This window comes from Mustela lutreola, chromosome 12, assembly GCF_030435805.1.
Source record: "Mustela lutreola isolate mMusLut2 chromosome 12, mMusLut2.pri, whole genome shotgun sequence".
NCBI classification, from domain to species: Eukaryota; Metazoa; Chordata; class Mammalia; order Carnivora; family Mustelidae; genus Mustela; species Mustela lutreola.
In genome coordinates this window covers 7425277-7436690 of record NC_081301.1, presented here as the reverse complement: position 1 = coordinate 7436690, position 11414 = coordinate 7425277, and the positions used below count along the sequence as shown (strand labels likewise).

The 11414-nt window shown below is 56.5% G+C and overlaps 1 protein-coding gene across 2 annotated transcripts; it reads right to left on the bottom strand.

Moving 5' to 3' along the window:
• Positions 1–33: 33 nt before the first annotated feature.
• Positions 34–9446, bottom strand: ST6GALNAC4 (ST6 N-acetylgalactosaminide alpha-2,6-sialyltransferase 4). Of its 2 annotated transcripts, XM_059141034.1 has the most exons (6): positions 9283–9445; positions 8774–8860; positions 7079–7264; positions 3961–4373; positions 1761–1868; positions 34–731 (listed from the first exon to the last, which is right to left on the bottom strand). In XM_059141034.1, the coding sequence occupies exons 2-6, from the start codon at positions 8783–8785 to the stop codon at positions 542–544; spliced, it is 909 nt and encodes a 302-aa protein (XP_058997017.1). In that variant the 5' UTR covers positions 8786–8860; positions 9283–9445; the 3' UTR covers positions 34–541. The 2 variants fall into 2 exon arrangements, with proteins under 2 accessions (XP_058997017.1, XP_058997018.1); XM_059141035.1 differs by lacking the exon at positions 7079–7264 and having other exon boundaries at positions 9283–9446.
• Between the last annotated feature and the right edge of the window lie 1968 nt (positions 9447–11414).

Genomic DNA, 11414 nt, shown 5'->3' with positions numbered 1-11414 from the left:
ACCCCCAGACACATGACCACACTTCAGACAGGCTTCCAGAAAACATTCGTTTACCCGTACACTCCAGAGGTGGCCCTGGCAGTCACAGCTCAAAGACCCCTTTGCCCAATGAACCCCAAGCTCTGGGCTGTCCTGACCAGGACAACCAGCCTGGGAAGTGTGGCACCAAAGGCAAGTGGAGGGAGACAGTGAAGAGGGACAGAGCTGTTGCAGGATCCAAGATCACAATGCTGGTGAGTGGCGGGGGCCATCGGCCTCGGGGCAAAGGCCACTGGACAGACCCAGAGAAGGGATGAACCCAAAATGAAGATTTGGATGAGTCAGGGGGTGGGGTGCGGAGGAGGGCGCAAAGTTCGCCAGAGTCCTCCCCTTCTCCCCCATCAAGTCTGGAGCCCTAAAAAGTGCTCCAAGTGTCCCCAGGGTAGGACAAGAAGGGACCTTAAGTCCACAAGGCATGAGACAGGATCCATAAATTAAATGTTTTTGGTGGTGTGTGCAACAGAGGCCCGGTGAAGGCGTGGCGGCCGACCAGGTGCCACGGCTACTGGGTCCTCCACGATGGGTGGGCGAACACGATGGGCCTCTTCTTGGCCCAGCGGGAGAACACGGCCTTCTCGGTGATGAAGCGGTGGGCGCTGCGGGGCGCCCGCTCGTGTGCCAGGTACATCTGACACTCGTCCAGCCGGCCCTTCTCAAAGTAGTGGTAAGGCACCGAGGGGTGGCTCTCCTCCCTGTGGGCGGGGAAGAGGGACACGCGTGGGGTACGGAACTCGCCCACCTCCGACCACCTGCTGCAGCCTACCCTGGCCATGCCTCACCGGGGACTCCCACGGAGCCCCACGCCCGCCCAGGGGAAGGCCAGCACAGACAGGGGAGGAGCGGGGCAGCCCACGGATCCCAAAGGCCAGAGTTCAACCCCGGATCTGCCTCTGGCGAGGTGGCTGACGCCGGGCCAGAGGCAGACGCTCTGAGCATAAATAACCCATCTATAAAACAGACATGGGCACGCAAGACCGCAGGTCCAACAAGATCAAGACTGCAAGGGGCGCCTGGGTGGCTCAGAGGGTTAAGCCTCTGCCTTCGGCTCAGGTCATGGTCTCAGGATCCTGGGATCAAGGCCCACATCGGGCTCTCTGCTCAGCAGGGAGCCTGCTTCCCTCTCTCTCTCTGCCTGCCTCTCCATCTACTTGTGATCTCTCTCTGTGTGTCAAATAAATAAATAAAATTAAAAAAAAAAAAAAAGATCAAGATGGCAAACCGCAGGGACCATGGCAGAGGGCACACGGGCTCCCGTCACCTCATCCACGGGCTCATCAAGCACGCTCCAAAGAGAACGGAAGATCAAGATCGGGGACCCTACTGGCACACTCCACACATCACCGTACTGATGGTGACAGGTCAGATGTGATCTATCCCGGACGGGCGTATCAGCCGGCGCCCGACAATGCCGTTCTAAGCACTTTGGTAGACTATTCTCTCTCTAAATCTGGCTTCCACCTTCTGGGGAAGCTGTGATTATTTTCTTTTACACATGAGGTAACGGAGGCCCTTGGAGGTGGCATGTCTGGCCCAAAGTCACAGAGGCCGATCATGAAGCTGGGCTCCTTCCCACCAGGCACCGGGCCCAAGGGGTGTCTGAGTTTCGGCTGCCCACTGGGGAGCCCCCAGGCTGAGCCAGGATGGTGGGGGGGGGGGCGGTGGTTGCCCATGGTCCTCCCCGCCCCGGGCTTTCCTCCCACCCAGGACCTGGGCGGCCTGACCTGCAGTAGCTGTCGCTGACCATTCCATAGACCACGATCTCCTCACACAGCTCCAGGGCGAGGATCATGGTGAACCAGCCGGTGCTGAGAAAGGAGCCCGACTGCCTCCTGGGAGGAAGGAGAACGGTCAGCCCGGCCGCTTCCCCGACTCAAGCTGGAGCAAGGGGCTGTGGGACAGACCCCACCTCAGCTCCCTCAGGACACAGCACTTGCTACCCTCCCAGCCAAGGGCCCCCACCTTGACCCCCACAGAGGGGACCCAGGGGGAGGCTGGGGAGGGGACAGAGCCAGCCTGAGAGGAGCAGCAGGCAACAGGTGGAGTTGGATGCAACACCAGGCCCGTTCAGTCCCTCACCACCCACACAGGACCGGAGCAAAGCCCCAGATGATGGCGGGGGGACCCTGGTCACAACTTCTGCTCATCTAAGGGACCAAGCCTAGGGAGATGGTGGGAGGCCATAGAGCACAGTGCCTGAAAGTGGGCAAGACAGTTGTCTGGATAGGCACCTGGGTGGTTCAGATGGTTGAGCACCTGCCTTCGGCTCAGGTCCTGAGCTCCAGGTCCTGGGATCGAGCCCCACACCGGACTCAGACTCCCGGCTCAGTGGGGAGTCTGCTTCCCCCTCTCCCTCTGTCCGTGCTCTCTCCCTCTCTCTCTCTCTCTCTCTCAAGTGAATAAATAAAATCTTAAAAAGAAAAAAAGATGGTTGTCTGGAATCAGATGGCCTCCAATTCAAACCCTGAATCTGCTCTATAGTATCAGGTTTGCCCCTAAACCTCTCTGGGGCTTACTGACCCATCTGTGAAATAAGGAGAATTAGATAATTATGGGGAGGGAACACTGTCCGCTCAGCACCTCCCACATTCCCCCATACCCACCTGGGAGCAAGGGGCTGTGTGGGCAGCCCAGCCCTCCACCCTCTCAATACACCAGCGCTACTGCTCTCCTAGCCAAGAGCCGCTCACCTCCACCCTGACAGAGGGCTTATGCGGTGGCTCACTCCTTCAAACTTCATACCTCCCAGGCCCTGTGCTGGCCAGGAACCTGCCATAGCCAGTGCTAACATTCACAGGGGAGGGGGCAGAACTGTGAAGAAGACAAGGAGACAAAGGAAGGGGACAAAGAATGTTGGGTAGGGAGGTACGCCTTCAGGCGGAGTGGTCAAGGAGGGCTTCTCTGAGGAGATGACATCCCATCCAGATCTGAATACCAAACAATCAGTCATAGGGAGATATGGAGGAAGAACATTTTAGACAGAGGGAACAGCATGTGCAAGGCCTACTTCTGAGGAAGCCCAGATGGCTGGGGCAGGCTGAGTGAGGGGAGATGATGAGATCATAGACAGGCAGGGGCCAGATCATAGGAGACCTGAAGGCCAGGGGAGGGGAGGACATGAAAGTAAATCTGCTGTCAGGTTGAGGGCAGGCCACCAATGGGATGAATTCACTGGGGGCAGCTGGTGCTCAGACAACAGGAGGCCAGAGAGGCAGCAGCAAGAGGGTGCTACAAGGGTGGGGGGCGGGGGGAGGAATGGTGACTTAAGTCAAGGTGGCACCTCTGGCACAAAAGGAGAGTCAAGAGCCCGATATGTGTCAGGTGATGCAATGAAAGGAGTCAGGTGCAAAGCCCAAGCTTCTGGCTTGGAAACCAGAGGCTGGCAGCTGTATTTCCTGAGTTGGGGTGGGGGTGGGGGTGGGGGTGGGGGGGCGGAGCCAGTGTGCGGAGGAGGCAGGTGGGAATCCGCTTGCTCTTCTGAGTGTGGGATAAAATGAGGTCTTCCATGAAGAGTCCTTAACTCAGTGCCTAGTGCACGCAAAGGGCTGTTCCTACTGTTAACTGTTTTTTTTTTATCTGGTAGGGACTTCAGATACCAATCCAGATCTCAGGGAGTATCTCCTCCAGAAGGAAGAGCTCCCCGACATTCTCCCAGGTGGCAATGCTCCCCGATCCTGTGCTTGCAAAGCCAAACAGCCCTCACCACCCCTGGGGACTTTTCATCTATATGCTAACTCAATGAATGACAGTCCTGCTTCTGTCCCCCATCAGGGGCAGGAGCACATCTGCCCCCAACACAGCTGACCCTCCCCCAGTGCCTGATGGAGCAGACCCTCATGGACAAGAACTCAGTAGAGAAGTCATGTCCCCTGCCCCGCCCCTGCCGGCAGGGAGGGCCCCCCAGCGGGCCAGCGCCAGGCTCACCGGTTCTTGCCCGTCTCGTCCTGGAAGACCTGGTCGCAGTAGGCCATCATGCGCTCAGTGAAGGTGTACACCTGCAGGCCTGGGTACATCTCAGTGAGCTGCAGCAGCGTGCGGTAGGTGCGGCCGCCCAGCGCCCGGTCCATGTGCCTGCCCTGCCCCCACACCACGTAGAGCGTGTCTCGAGCGTGCTGGAAGTAGTGTGAATAGTTGCGCAGCAGCAGAGGCACGCTCGTGTGCGAGACCACGCGCAGGGTGCTGCGCCGGCCCACGTCCGCCTCAAAGCCCACAGTGGGTGCCTGGTTCATGCGTAGGACGCACTCGGCGCTGTCGATCTCGGCGCCCAGGCCCGAGCCCAGCATCTGGCCGGAGCTGGACACCACGGCGCAACTGCGGCACGGGTCTCGGACCAGCGGCTGTGGGGGCAGGCAGAGGGGGAAGAGAAAGGCATGAGAACAAGGCGTCCACGGCCCTGATCCTCCACCGAGTGACAACCTCTGACTTTGCCTGACCCCTGTATCAGCTCCGAGTACAGCATCGACCCATTTTGCAGATGAGGAGTTTGAAACTGGGCAGGCGGGGGGTACTTTCCTATGGTCCTATGGATAGCCAGGGGCAGGGCTGGGACTCTGTGTTCAGAGCCCCATGCTTCTTCATTAGCCACATTCATGTCCCCTTTCCCGACAGCTGAGGCCCTATCAGGCCCTCCATCATGGGTTCCTTATTACAGTTACAAGAGCAAATATTTATAAAGCACTTACAGCAATGCCTGGCTCAACCTGGGTGTCATATGCATGTTTGTTAAGTAAACATGAACCCCACTCTTCACAGTCACGGTTGGACCTCCCCCTCCTCTACCTGAGCCCCACTCACGTTATGCCCGGTTCATAAGTAAAAGTGGTCTTTAGGGCCACAACAACACTGAGAACTTCCGGTTCTGAGCCTGAATCCTGGCTTGACCACTTCCTCTGTCTCTTGGAGCCTCTATTTCCTCATCTGTCAAATGGGGATGAAAATATTATCTACTTCTCCAGGTTGTGAGGACTCCATTCAAAATGCCTGGAGAGGGGGCGCCTGGTTGGCTCAGTCAGTTAAGCATCGGACTCTTGATCTCAGCTCAGATCTTGGAAAAAAAAAAAAAAATGCCTGGGGAGTGATCAGCACAGACTCAGAGCACAGTCTCTCAAACACTATCTCATTATCTCTTGAAAAGCAGAAGCTGAGCCAACATGCCTGCAAATGTTCCCTGGGGGTCAGAGGTCAGGACTCCCAGAAAAGGACTCCCTCCTTACTCCATGTCTTCGTGTCTTCCTGGGGGGACAGGGGTTTACAGTGGCCTGTATCCCACTCTGGGACATTTTATATCTAACATAATGTTGATTTAGGGACCCACAGGTCCATTTTCCAAAGCCCCAAAATACAGAACAAGACTTCTTTATTCTGTCCGCAGTCTGAGCCTGTCCTGACAACAGGGGTTCTGTTCGGATCTGAGGTCACCTCCAACCCCAGGAAATATTCTGCTTGTCCCACAAGGTCTTAAAAGTCTTTAAAAGGCCTTTAAAATACTTAATTGCAATCAGTCCAGCTCTTTAAAATATTTAATTACAACCAGTCCATTTTTGATACCCCAAACTCGGATTTCTGGCTTCTCTTAAGAAACCCAGAGGAGGGACACCTGGATGGCTCAGTAGGTTAAGTGTCTGTCTTTAGCTCAGGTCATGATCCCAGCATTCTAGGATCGAGTCCCACATCCAGCTCTCTGCCCAGCAGGGAGCCTGCTTCTCTCTTTCTGCCCATCTCCCTGCTTGTGTGGTCTCTTTAATCTTTAAATAAGTAAATAAGTAAATAAAAGAAACCCAGAGGATCTGGCTACTCTGAGCCCACATTCCCATGAGCTCTGGAGGGTCTAAAATATTCATTGCCCCCCACCTCCTTGTGGAAGATGGGACAGCACCCATCTGGCCCACTCCACCACTGGTCCCATCTGGCCAAACCCCCTGTGGTTTTGTCTCTTGATCAAATATTTACCCAGCACCTGTTGCAAACACAGTCCGTGGACCCCACAACTGAATCTGCACGGCAACTCTGTAGAGGTAGAACTACAAGATGTTCTCTTACTGATGAGGAGGCAACCGAGGCTCAGAGAAATTAAGACCCCAAATATGTCTCCTCCAAGCCAGGGTTCCTGAACATGCCTCCCTCTGATGTGCTCTCAGAGAGCCATCAGTCTCGGAACTGGGAGCTTTCTGTGTTGCTATCAGCATGGGATGCCTTTGCAAACGCTACCATGGGAAGGGGGGGGGGCACTGAAATCAGGGTGAGGGGGTAAAGTACTCCAAACCACACCCGGCAGAGCAAGCATGGGAAGGTGGGTCATCACCCCAAGCACCAGTGTCCCTGTCTCCCCATGACATGACTAGGAGAGCTCTGGGGTTGACACGACTTTTCTCTGCCATCTCTGTCCCAGCAGCAGCCATCAGCACAAGGCAGGGCACACCCAAACACAAACCTCCTGAGTAAATGGATTGTGTGTGCGCACAGTTAATTCTAAAGATACCCAGAACAACACACAGATCATCATGATGAGACAGCGTCTGTCCCCCCACTGAGACGAAGAGCTCCTGATGGCCAGCTACTGGCTCACCATTTTTTTTTTAAATCTCCATTACCAAGCTGAGAGCAGCCAGGTAATACATGTTGAATTTAAAACAAAAACAAAAACACCATTGGGGCGCCTGGGTGGCTCAGTGGGTTAAGCCGCTGCCTTCGGCTCAGGTCATGATCTCGGGGTCCTGGGATCGAGTCCCGCATCGGGCTCTCTGCTCAGCGGGGAGCCTGCTTCCTCCTCTCTCTCTCTCTGCCTGCCTCTCTGCCTACTTGTGATCTCTCTCTGTCAAATAAATAAAATCTTTAAAAAAAAAAAACAAAACACCATTTCTTCTTAGACCTTGGGGCTCACAGAGGAGAACCGGCTGCTGAATGTCACACAGCTGGTGAGCACAGGAGCCAAGCCTGGGGTCCAGGTTGGCCTGGCATAAGCCTGGTTCTCACACCCAGACACTTGGGAGCAGCCTGGCAGCCAGGGCCAACCCTGTCACCACACAGTGCCCGCCCAGCTCACCTTCCCATCTGGCACGCTGCTGTATCCGCTGAAGTGTAGGGGCCCCGGCACAGTGGGCCTGGAGTTGGTGGAGGGCTGGGGGGACAGGCAGGAGGCCAGGCAGAAGGGCAGGCAGGCCCAGCAGCATAGCAGGACGTAGGCAGCAGAGAAGCCCAAGGAGCACAGAATGACAAGCAGGAGCCGGCCCTGGGGGAGACAGTGGTCATGGGGTGTGGGTAGGGGTCTCTGGGGCTCCTAGAAGCCTCTGCTGGGCTGGGGCTGCACCCCAGCCTCATGGGTCCAAACCCCAGCTCAGTAGCTTCCAGAACATTAGCACAGCCCTGGTCTCCATTAACCAGGGCTTCCTCTGGGCTGCCAGGCTCAGGCTGTGGAGACAAGACCTCTTATTATCCCCATATTCTAGATAAGGAATCTGGGGTACTCGAGGTCCCACAGCAAGACAGCAACAGGACAGGGCCTTAAATCCAGGCTGCAGAGCCTATGCTCAAAACTGGAAGCCTTGGTGCTCTGGGCAGCCTTGGGTACGACCCTCCACTCCTCTGGGCCTGTTTCTGCTTCTGAAATTCTGAAATTCCACGACACTTGCAGTATGGCCGGTAAGGACTGTGGTAAAAACGCTCTGTGTACCGTAAAGTGGTCCCCAAGATGGGAGAGCGGCCCCTCAAAAGGGCAACTGTCCTCCTTCAGACCTGGGACCCAGGCTGCCTGTGTGCCCATCCCCTGCCCCCTCCCCCAGCTGCTCAGTGGCCGGCCCCCTAGCTGATGATCTCAATCTGGGTCAGCGGCCCAGGAAGTGAGGGAAGTGTCACTCAAAGAATGGTTTCAATAATTGAAAGCTGGGCCACAGAGGAGGCTCCCACCTCCAAAACACATGTGCCAGAGGCCATCTGAACCAGGAAGCCCTCCGGGCCTGTTGGCCCTGCTGGCAGACTCCGTGACCCAGCCTTCAAGGAGGGGCCACAGGAAAGAGGGGACCACCTGGGACTGCCTTCATGTGTTGGGCCACCCTGATTACCATCTGTGTCTCTCTGGGCTCTAAAATTCTCCCAGCCTGCCCAAGGTACAGCTCTCCCCCACCAGAATCCACCCAGCAGCTGTTGGTGCTCTGAAAACCAGAGGGGGGGAAAGCAGCCCCCAGGGTCCCCCCCCACCAAGGCATACCCTACCAGAGGCCCACCCTTTTCTACCCACAAGCCACATCAGCTTCTAAAAATAAATCTGTGGCCAGCTGTGCCAGGGAGGGGGTTCAGCCCCTGAGGCCTCGGGCTCTGCCTGGCACCTGGTCCTCTTGCCCACAAGGGACTCAGACACTCGAATTCGAGCAGTCGTGGCAGACTCCCCCCAACATCTAGGGCCCTCTTCCTCAACCAGGGGTTCCTGAATAAAGTCAAGAGCAACTATCCCCCTCCCAGGTCGCTGCCTCTCCTGGGAAGCTGCCCTCCAGAATGCTTACAGGACATAGTACTATGATCTCCATGTCACAGCGGAGACCGGCAAGGCCCTGAAACCAGAGAGGGAACACCACTTGTCTGAAGCCTCACGGCCTGCCAGACCAGATCAGCAGGGCTTTGAGACCCGTCTGCCCTTCTCAGCTCAGGAGCAGTGGGTCAGAAGTGAGTCAGTTCTGGGGTGGGAGAGGTTAGGAGGCTGCTGTGCCGGAAGTTCCCCAAGAGCCTTCCTCCTTACACCACTTACCGGGGCCTTCATGCTGCTGCCGCTGCTCAGCAGTCGGGGGGCTGCCGTCTCCAGGGCTCGCGCTGGGAAGGGATGGGGGCCAGGCACCTGCCAAGATCCAGAAACTCAGAGCTGGGTCCTGGGCCTCTGAGGAAACGCCGCAGGGAAACTGAGGCAGCGGAGGGGATGGGCCAGGGTCAAGGCAGATGACTTCCAGGAATCAAACTCCTTAAAGCCCCCAACACCGGACAACGCGGTCGTAAAGGAGCTGGTATCGAGTGACCTTCGGGGAAACATCCCACCAACCCAATCCCCATTTGTGCAGATGGGGAAGGAGAGGCAGGGAGGGGGAGCCCTGGGCTCAAGGTCACTCGTCGAGTCTGGGTCAGTTAGAACCGGGAGCCAGGAGCCCCGACTGCCGCCCCATCCCTCCTACCTCACTACAAGAGGGATGGACGGAGAGGCCTGGGGCGGGATATTTCCACCCCTCTCCCAGATTCCAACGCCCCCTCCCCTGGCCAGGCGCTAACCAGGCAGACGGGCTGGGGCGCTCCGGCTGCTCTCGATCCGCTGCTCGGAGCTCCATGGCCCGCAAACCGGGCGGTCCGGGCGGGAAGCCGGAGCCCTGGGGCGGAGGCGGCACCGCGGCCGCAGCTTCTGGAGGATGGAAACCGAACGTGAGCCGCCGGCAGCGGGGGCGGGGTCTGCGAGGACCGGGAGGAGCTTGGAGCGCTGGGGGCGGGTCCCGGGAGACGGGGGCGGGACATACGAGCACCGCCTCCGCTGCGGGGGAGGGAAGTGCGTGGCTGGGCGCGGAGCCTCCGGATAGGGGCGGGGCCGGGGGGCCGGGGGCGGAGTCCGAGGGCGCGCTCCTCCCCCCTTTTCCCGCCCTCCCACGTTTCTTGGTAGCTGCTCTCGGGGGTCGTGTGGGCGGCGCGCAGAGGAAAGACCTACGGAGTGTGGGAACCGGCGCGGTGGCTACCCAGCGGTCCGGGCTCGCGTTTCTCCATTTGTGAAACTGGAAGATGGGTGGGAAAATTAAGCAGGGCCTTGGGGTCAGGCTGCCTTGGGTTTCAAGCTCGTAGGATTCCCAGATTTAGCCGGTAAAATACGGGACGCTCAGTTATACTGGAATTTCAGATAAACAATGCATAATTATATTAAAAATCTGACATTACAGGGCACCTGGGTGGCTCAGTGGGTTAAAGCCTCTGCCTTCGGCTCAGGTCATGATCCCAGGGTCGTGGGATCGAGCCCCCACGTCGGGCTATCTGCTCTGCAGGGAGCCTGCTTCCTCCTCTCTCTCTCTGCCTGCCTCTTTGCCTACTTGTGATATCTGTCTGTCAAATAAATAAATAAAATCTTTAAAAAAAAAACACTTATAAAAAATAAAAATCTGACATTCCAATGTAACTGGGCGTTCTCTATTTTCTCTGGCGACCCTAGCCACCTGAGCCTCAGTTTTTCTCTATGAAGTGAGGATTAAAACAGCTCCTGCCAGGGGCCCCTGGGTGGCTCAGTGGGTTAAAGCCTCTGCCTTCGGCTCAGGTCATGATCCCCCGGTTCTGGGATCGAGCCCCGCTGCTTCCTCCTCTCTCTCTGTCTGCTTCTCTGCCTAGGAAACAGCTCCTGCCAGTGAGATAGAGTTAAGATTCCAACCCTGAGGGCACCTGGGTGGCTCTGTTCCTTATACCGCTGCCTTTGGCTCAGGTCATGATCCCAGCCTCCTGGGATCAAATCCCACATCAGGCTCTCTGCTCAGCAGGAAGCCTGCTTCTGCCTCCCCACCCCCGCCTGCCTCTCTGCCTACTTGTAATCTCTGTCAAATAAATAAATAAAATCTTTTTTTTTAAATTTTTTTAAAAGATTCCAACTCTGAGCTATCTCACTGCCACGTATTTTCACCTCTTTGCCTCCCCCTTCCCAAAGTGTCCTCCAAAACCCAACCAATTCAGTCTTGCACCCCTGTAGATGCTGAAATATATCCCATTTGAAGGCTCAGATGGGGTCCCCTGGGAAGTTCAAACTCAAGTGCCTTTCAGGGGCTGGAAAGGGTTGAAAGAACAGATACAGGGCCATACGGAGGAGTGTGCCTGCAGAAAAGTGGAGGGCATGCTTCTCATCTAAAGTGTTTTTTAGGGGCGCCTGGGTGGCTCAATGGGTTAAAGCCTCTGCCTTCAGCTCAGGTCATGATCCCAGGGCCTGGGATTGAGTCCCGCATCAGGCTTTCTGCTCAGCAGGGAGCCTGCTCCACCCCCCCCCCCACCCCGCCTGCTTCTCTGCCCACTTGGGATCTCTATCAAATAAATAAATAAAATCTTTTTTAAAAAAAATAAAGTGTTTTATGTAAAATGCTCTATGGGCCAGAAAGCTCATTCTACTACCTCCATCACACCCTCCTCTGCAGGACCTTCCCCTGGGATCCAGGCTAGGTTTCTGCTCCGACCCCAGTTCAAATTCCATTTGCCTTTTTCTCAGAGCCTCTAGTGTGGGCGCAATGCCAAGGTACCCATGTTTGGGTATCTGTACCCAGATGAGCAACTTCCCAAGGCTACCTGTTCTGCTCCAGTGCAAAGCCAAGTCGGCCATGCCTCTCCCTGTCCTATGGGGGGAAGGTGACACTCTATGGCAGCCCTGTCCTTGAGCTTCCTTTGAGTACAGG

Bases quoted from the DNA above. Each gene is read 5' to 3' on its own strand.
- ST6GALNAC4 (XM_059141034.1), bottom strand. The intron at 1,869-3,960 runs GTGAGCCTGGCG...CCTTCCTCCCAG, and splicing joins GACGAGACGGGCAAGAACCG to GAGGCAGTCGGGCTCCTTTC. The intron at 732-1,760 runs GTCAGGCCGCCC...CCCCGCCCACAG, and splicing joins GTCAGCGACAGCTACTGCAG to GGAGGAGAGCCACCCCTCGG.